Source organism: Lycium ferocissimum, chromosome 2, assembly GCF_029784015.1.
Source record: "Lycium ferocissimum isolate CSIRO_LF1 chromosome 2, AGI_CSIRO_Lferr_CH_V1, whole genome shotgun sequence".
NCBI lineage: Eukaryota > Viridiplantae > Streptophyta > Magnoliopsida > Solanales > Solanaceae > Lycium > Lycium ferocissimum.
In genome coordinates this window covers 70684969-70693220 of record NC_081343.1, presented here as the reverse complement: position 1 = coordinate 70693220, position 8252 = coordinate 70684969, and the positions used below count along the sequence as shown (strand labels likewise).

The following is an 8252-nucleotide window of genomic DNA, read 5'->3' as shown; positions in this document are numbered from 1 at the left end:
AATTGGAAATTTATAAACATTTAATCAAAAGGAATTGTAACACATGTACAATCCACAAAACTGGACTTCACAATTATCTCAACATAATGTGACTAGTTAAGAAAAGTTTTATCACATGTTTTTTTATATTTTTCATTCTAAGAATGAAATTTGCCTCAGTCAAATTTCTCGCGTCTAAATGGTTGCTACACATATTTTTAGTATAATTTAACAACACTAACGTTAGAGCTAAAGATCAACAAATGATCAACCAATGAGGCAAAAATAACATGTGAATTTTTCAAGATTAATACATGCACTTGTCACACTTAAAAAACATTCTCAAAGATGCAGAAATCACTTTTCATGATAAATATTTTTTTCTCATTTCTTTAGCCCCCACTATTTTGAGAATTTAAATAACAATTTATACTCTTGAAAAGTAGTATCACTTTATTCATAAAAATATAAGGTAAATAGTTTTTACCTTTCCTCCGCTTGAGTTGAGCAAGTAGAAAAACAATACTTTACCCTTCCATCTCTTAAAGAGATCTAGGGACGTCGAAGCGGAATGATGTTGAAATCTCCTATCTTGATATCTGCGATTTTTCAAACTGTAACAAAGATGAATCTCCTTAAAATTGTTGGTGAATATACCGATAAATTATCATAAACTACAGTTGAAAAACAAAATGAAAAATGAAGAACAAAGTAAATAAATATTCCTTAGGCTGAGGTGCGGAAATCCCGCTCTCTTTAAGGAGATTCAAGCCCACTGCGGCATAATCTTCACCAATCCAGCAGTATAACTCTGACTTATTCCCTCTAGGATACAACAACCCATCAACGTCGTGTGACTCAATCAACTCCGGACTAGTTGAAGAGTCCTCTCTCTTTTATCACTTTTTCATGCACTCTATAATTTTTCTACCCACCATACAGCTAGTAAGGATGAATAACTATTTATAGTTGAAAAATTCATCCTTAATTGATTGGATGAAGGAGTGAATTAGTGGAGAAATAAATTGGTGAAGAAATGGAGAACATGGGAGAATGAATGATAAAATGTTACAGGGAAATAAAAGGTCATAATCTGCCACTAACTCATATGAGTTATAAGGCACGAAAATGAGCAATAAAGAATAATAAGGAACTTGAATATGAGGCAAATTAATATAATATATTTAATATTAAAATGCCCATAACCTAACAAGTTATTTCACTACTAAATAAGCATGAATTATGACATAAAGTTAAACAGTCATATTCATTGGTAATCTTATTTAGCGACAGATTAGTAACGAATTATAAAAAATAAAAAATAAATCAGCTGCTAGCAATTTAGCGGTTTTGGGCCGAAATTCTTAGCTAAATTCAGTGTTTTTCTATAGTGTTTGTTGTCAAATGAGGTACACGCTTTGGTCACGCGCAAAGCGCGTACACTAAGACTAGTTTAATATACATACCCACTCTTCTAATTTTAACTTTCCTTGTGAAGATATCACCGATAAATTTATGCACCGGTTTTGTTTATTACTCCTAATTTCTTTGGAGAAAATTAAATTAGGATTACGCGCATCAACGACTTAAGAAGAAAGGAAAAAGCTGACCTTTGATGCGTCTTTATCTTTATTTCCTGGTACGTATACACAACTACAAATTAAGAAATGTCCTCAATTTCTTAATTATCCAGAGGAGATTTAGTGAATTTAGCGGTAAGTACTATTTACTAATTATGTAGATTAGGATTACCATAATCATATGATCTGTCATTTAGGTATATCTTCTAAATACCAACTTTAGGCATGCATGGGCTATATATATAGTATTTGTAAATGATCCTAAACTAAATTGTTAGTATTAAAAATTTTGTGGCTATCTTGTCATCATGATTTTGCTTCTTCCATTCACATTAGCTTTCTTATTTGGTACTGTAATTTTGGTCTTAATCTTTCACCAATTCTTCTTAGTTGAACATCATAAGCCTAAAGGCTTACCTAGTGGGAACATGGGCTTGCCCTTTGTTGGAGAAACATTTGGCTTTTTTACCCCTCATAAATCATTCTCCATTGGCAACTTCTTGCAAAAACATCGATCTAGGTACTTCATATTTACTTTTATTCATTTTTTCAACTTTTCTTATGCTGTCAATTCTGCTCAGATGTAGCAAATGAGTGTGTTGGATTAACTTGAGGAGGGTTAAAATGGTCAAATCAACACAAACTCGTTTGAGGTTTGCTTAGCTTGGGTCAAGATGAACAAATAACAGTTCATGACCCAACTTGTCAGAATCTTGATCAATATGGATCAAATAACGGTCATAACCGAACCTATATAACTTCCCAATCTCCCCTCTTTTTTTTTTCTTCCTTTCAAATATTGATTTTTGGAAGAAAAAAAATATATATGTGAAAGCTAGTGTATTTTCCTTAAATTATTTGTTTAAAGTTCTTTTGAAATTTCGATCTCCAAATTTGATATTGTTATGTATGTAGCTTTGAATTGCATAACATGTTTTGACTGTTTGGCTCAATAATTTGATGGATCATTTTGAATTCAAATCTGTTTGTTGGGCAACAAATGGGTCATAAGCCAGCCCCGCTTATACTTGGGTGGGTTAGACGTGTTACTAAAAAATAAGTTGATCATTTTGTGTAACTCTTAACGTTCTCTTCTATTTTGTATTTCAGATATGGACAAGTATTCAAATCCTATCTTTTTGGGTCTCCAACAATTGTTTCGTGTGACTTAGCACTCAGCAGATTTGTCCTTCAGAATGAAGGCAAGTTGTTCCAAAGCAGCTATCCAAAATCAGTTAGGGACATTCTTGATAAACACTCTTTGATGCTTGTCACTGATGCTGACCTTCACAAAAAGTTCCGAAGCATTGAAATCGGCCTCATCAATAAATTCAAGTACACACCGGATTCTCTCAGTAATATTGATAAACTGTGCGTCTCATTAATGGAATCATGGAGAGGAAATCAACTTGTTCTCTTCTCAAAAGAATCTAAACAGGTCCGCCCTTAAGAAGATAGAGTATCATTTATATACATGTGTTTGGTACAATGACAGAGATAAGGGCGTTTGACTAAGTTTATAAGCTGGCCGCCGAAAATGCTTATAAGTACTATTTGACTTAACACTCAAAGTGTCATAAGCCAAAATCACCCAAAAGTTTCACCCCCAAGACGCCAACTTATGATTTTTTTTAGCTTATAAGTACATTTAGTTTGAGTCAAGATTGCAAGAAATAAAATGTTGATCGTTGGTTTTTTCTAATTCTCAGAATACTATTTCAGATTGTAATTCCTATAACTTCCCCTTCATATCCGTCATTCATCATTTTCTATACAAAGATCATTTTACCAAAAAATAAATAAATTATCACCATCTGTTTACCAAATGCATTAATTGCTTATTATCAATTTCAACACCATTATTCAACTACGTAATTGCTTATTTAAAAAATTAATTTCAACAGTTAAAGTATTTATCAGCTATTTACAATCAGTTAACTCAGACGGGCATATATTTGAAATTTTGAATCTGTATTTGCAGTTTAGCTTTAATCTCATGTTGATGAATTTGTTGGACATGCAACCGGGAGAGCCACTTGGTTTGCAGTTACTAGAAGAGTTCCTCACCTTCATGAAAGGCTTTATCTCCATTCCAATTAACCTTCCCTGGACACCCTATGCCAGGGCCTTGAAGGTACTTTTTCTTGCACAGTTCTTTTAATTCACTACAAGAAAATATAAAAATGACAACAAAAAATTTAATATTTGGCAACAACTTAGTTTTATTGTAGGCAAATGAACTTTTTTGTTGCCATGGTATTGATTATTGTTGCAAAAAGTACTTTTGGCAACAAAAAAAAAAAGTTGTTGCACGTCGTTGCAATAACAGCCGTTGGGAAAAGTTTATGCAACAATTTTTTTTTTTGTTGCCAAAAATACTTTTTGCAACAATAATCAATCTATGACAACAAAAAAAATTTGTTGCCAAATATCTTTTTTCTTGTAGTGTAATTATAGGTTTCGGTTCTAACTCTGAGGATGAATTTTTTTTTATTGGAAGTGTTTTCCCTTATAACGATTTGTTCTACTTGCAGGCTCGTACGAGGATCTCATCCACCTTGAAACAAATACTAAAAGACAGGGAAAATAGAAAAGATGTGGAACTAGTACTTAGGCCAGCCAAGAGAGACCCTTTTGATGAGATTTTATTGAAAGAACACTTAAATGATGTGGAGAAAGTCTGCATTATCCGCGACCTTCTATTTGCGGGTTATGAAACAACCTCAGGACTTTTGTCCCTACTTGTCTATTTTCTTGCCCAATCACCACGAGCTCTTCAAAATTTGAAGGTTAAAAAGCAAATTAACCACTTATATAAATTAAGAGCAACTTTTGAAGTTAATTTGTTGATATATATAGTTTAATAATTATCATATCAGGATGAACACCGCGCATTAAGGAGAAAGAAAAAGGAGGGAGAACCTCTAAACTGGGAAGATTATAAGCAAATGGAATTCACCATTATGGTAATTCCTCAATCTTGTAGTCTTTCAATTCAACCTAATCAATTGGGCCATATATATTTGAACATGTATCCTTGCATTTTTATAGTACGTTTTCATTTAATGAACTAAGTACTATTTTTCAAGCTACTACTTCCTCTTATGTATTATGAACTATTATCTATAGTTATATTCTGTTTATATCGTTAATATATAAAAGTTTATTATTATTATTATTATAATTCAGGTCATAAATGAGACTCTACGTTGTGGCAACTTGGTGAAGTTTGTTTACAGGGAAACTATCAAGGATGTAGAATTCAAAGGTTTGTAAACAAGAAATCATCAAAGAGCTCATATTGTTTTTCATCCCAGGTTGTATGTATAATCATTTGGACATTAATATCGCTACAAGAAAATACAAGATTTATGATGGAAGTGTGACGAACTCTTATTTTCATCACAAATTTGTGACAAATTTTCATGCCAGTCAAAAACTTTGTCACTCATATTGATGATTTTCTTGGTAAAACCGTCACGATTGTGAGAGGCACGTTCGTCATAAGTGTCTCATTACAATATGTGATTTTTTTGTAGTGTAAATTCAATATAAATTAAGTAGTGTAATTTTCTTTTTACTACCATCTTGGGGGTTCCAGGATATCATATTCCAGTGGGCTGGAAGGTACTTCCTATTTTATCCGCAGTACATCTTGACCCATCGTTGCATGAAAATCCATCCGAGTTTAACCCTTGGAGATGGACTGTAAGTTTTCCTTCTCTTTTTTCCCCCCATGAAGCATATTAATTTCACTGTACAACCATTAAGATTTTTAGTAAATATGTTTCAATTTTCCCAAACAATTTCAGGATCCAGCCACAAGAAAGAAGGTGATTCCATTCGGAGGTGGATTGCGGTTGTGTCCCGGGTCGGAGCTTGCTAAATTAGAAGCAACTTTCTTCCTACACCATCTTGTCCTCAACTACAGGTATTTAATAGATGTGTTAAATGGGTGAATTATATATTTCGGTGGTTTAAAACGGGTCAAAGTAGCAACGAATTGAATCATAACCCACTCATCATTTGCTTGGATCAATTTGAACTAAATAATGAGCTATAATCCAAACCGTACGTCCACCTTAAAATCATTTTTCATTTGTTTGTTTGTTCTTTTATGAGTTGCTTAATTACCAATCAAACTAAATTCTCATGGTATGATATATACGTGAACATATAATTTCGACATAGCCAACTGAACTTTAAATCCTGATTTATTTGTTTCTTATTATATTAAATCCTACTTCACCTGATAAAACATTATTCATCTATTGTGTAGGTGGACAGTGAAAGAAGATGATTATCCAATGTCGTACCCATATATGGAGTTCCCAAGAGGATTGCTAATAGCTTTGGAGGCAGAAACTACCGAATTTTAGTTAAGGATAGGATTTGTTTAAAGACAAAGTTGTTGAATTATTTAGATTGATAGATGATTGCTTGACAACATTCAAGCTAAAAACAGATTTACCAAGTAAGCTGCATATTGAATGAAGAAACACACTATATCATGGTAGATTATTAAGTTATAGTAGATGTATTAAGTTTCGGAAACAGCCTCCCTACCATTCAAGGTGGGTAAGGTCTGCGTACACTCTACCCTCCCCGAACCCACATTGTGGGATTCTACTGGGTATGTTATTGTTGTTGTAGTAGATGTATTAAGTTATGCTGAATAAAATGGGGAACAAGAATATATCCACTATTAGCTAGCAGAGTACAAAATAATTTTCATATGACTACGGTCAAACCTCTCTATAATGACAGCTTTTGTCCGAAAATTTCATGACTGATACAGTGAGGTGCTGTTATGTATGTATACTGACATTTGATGTCTGGACCTAATTTAGCCGTTATAACCAAAAAACTTTCTATACTTTTTATGTTAGTATTAACGGAAAAAACTTGTTAATTTTAAAATCTCAATTGATTTTCGTATTTCTTTAATTGAAAATTGAAGTGATTAATAAATTCATAACTAGTTGTACCGTACAAGAATTGAAATCTAAGGAAAATATGCATTTAAAATTAATTAAAAATTAAAATATTTCAAGTTTGACAAAAAAATTCTACAACTGTAGGTTGTTTCATAAATTCCAATCTCTTAGTGATAATATAAATCTTCAATTGACGAAGATTTTTATTCAAACTTTTAGCAAAAAGGAATTCAATAGCTTTCCCTTGATTATCATAAAGATTTTAATATTTTATTTTATACATGATATATTTCTTACAAAATTTTATTATACAATAGCTGAGTGTGACTGTTATAGAGAGGTAACTATATAAAGAGTGTACCGCTATAATGAATGCTACTGTTGTTATAGGTAGAATGATGTTATAGAAAAGTAAAATATAACATGATGTTGGACTTTAAAGACATGGTCTTTAAAGATGAGCGTAGTGTGAATTGGGAAATGGTGGGAAAATAAAATGGAGGGAAATGAAATTCAAATAAATTTCATTTTGCATAGCATTTTGTGGCACTTTGTCCCTCATTGGTAGAGGAAAGCACTTCTTGTGTACTTATATATAGAATCACCTCTTCTAGCTCTTAAAGAGTTGAGAAGAGGGACTCCTCTCGCTGTTATCGTCGCTCGGCTTTGGATTTGGACTTTTCGGACCAAATTTGTTTCTAAAATTCTATTATTTATTTTCCCTTAATAATTTTTTCGCGGAATTTTAATTAAATAAAATTCACGTAATTGTTATTTTTATTCCCAACAGTAATAACCACTGAAAAGACACTGGTTTTATAAAACAGAAACTGATTTTATAAAATAGAAACTGGTTTTAGTAAATTACTGATTTTAGTAAATTTCTGGTAAATTACTGATTTGAAAACTTAGAGATAACACGTGAAAAATCGCTTTCGAAGAAAATCAGGTTGTTATACTAAAATACTGTTATAACGAATGACAATTATATAGAGGTTTTACTGTAGTAAGTAAACCGAACAATCCCCTTCAAGATTTGCATGTATTTTGAAAGGTTAAGAAAATTATGTCACAGAATTAAAAATTGGCCTTTCCATTATCGCTACAAATTGAACAAACAAAAAAAAAAAGAGTCAAACCAGTCACATTTTAATTTAATCCATATTATATTATAGAAATGTTGATTGAACTTTTTGCCCTTCATTAAAAGACTCCGTAGTAGATAAAATCGTCATTTACTAATTGCCTATTTAAAATTAAAAAATAATTAAAAAACGTATTAAATCATTCCTTTTTGGCCATAGGTAGAAACCCTAATATTTAAGACTTTGTATTCAATTAAACTTACCTTATATACAATTTTTAGCCGCCAATTGCTTATATATAGAGAGTTGATTGCACCATTAATTCGAGAAGCATGGTCCTAAACTCCTAATGTCTTTTTCCTTTTTGTTTTTGTATTTTTTTTTAATTCTAATTAGATTTGCATAGGATGCTTGTCCACATATATGCATATGATCAAATTGAATATAATCCTTAGTTTTAGTTTAAATTGTTTCATATAATGTGTGTTGAATTTTATTTAGAATAATTTAAAAAAGTTGTTGTCACTATTTGTGTTAAATATTGTGTTTTTTAGTTCTTTTTTCTAATTCCTAACATGTGTTTGAAATATGTACATGTGCCATGAATAATTAGGATGAATGATGCTCCATGATGCAAGAACTATTTTGAGATATGACTTCTACCCGTTTAA

At 31.7% G+C, this 8252-nt stretch overlaps 1 protein-coding gene across 1 annotated transcript; it reads left to right on the top strand.

Annotated features, from left to right (window-relative positions):
- The first annotated feature begins 1875 nt into the window (after positions 1 to 1875).
- Positions 1876 to 5938, top strand: LOC132047916 (cytochrome P450 724B1). The gene is made up of 9 exons (XM_059438889.1): positions 1876 to 2079; positions 2670 to 2997; positions 3541 to 3693; positions 4094 to 4348; positions 4439 to 4525; positions 4749 to 4827; positions 5161 to 5267; positions 5372 to 5490; positions 5839 to 5938. The coding sequence occupies exons 1-9, from the start codon at positions 1988 to 1990 to the stop codon at positions 5936 to 5938; spliced, it is 1320 nt and encodes a 439-aa protein (XP_059294872.1). The 5' UTR covers positions 1876 to 1987.
- The last annotated feature ends 2314 nt before the right edge of the window (positions 5939 to 8252 follow it).

What these genes read in the sequence shown, in the direction of transcription:
- LOC132047916 (XM_059438889.1), top strand. Translation starts at nt 1,988, where the DNA reads ATGGGCTTGCCCTTTGTTGGAGAAACATTTGGCTTTTTTACCCCTCAT. An exon ending in GAGCTCTTCAAAATTTGAAG is followed by an intron (nt 4,349 to 4,438) that starts GTTAAAAAGCAA and finishes TTATCATATCAG; the next exon opens with GATGAACACCGCGCATTAAG. An exon ending in CATCTTGTCCTCAACTACAG is followed by an intron (nt 5,491 to 5,838) that starts GTATTTAATAGA and finishes TCTATTGTGTAG; the next exon opens with GTGGACAGTGAAAGAAGATG.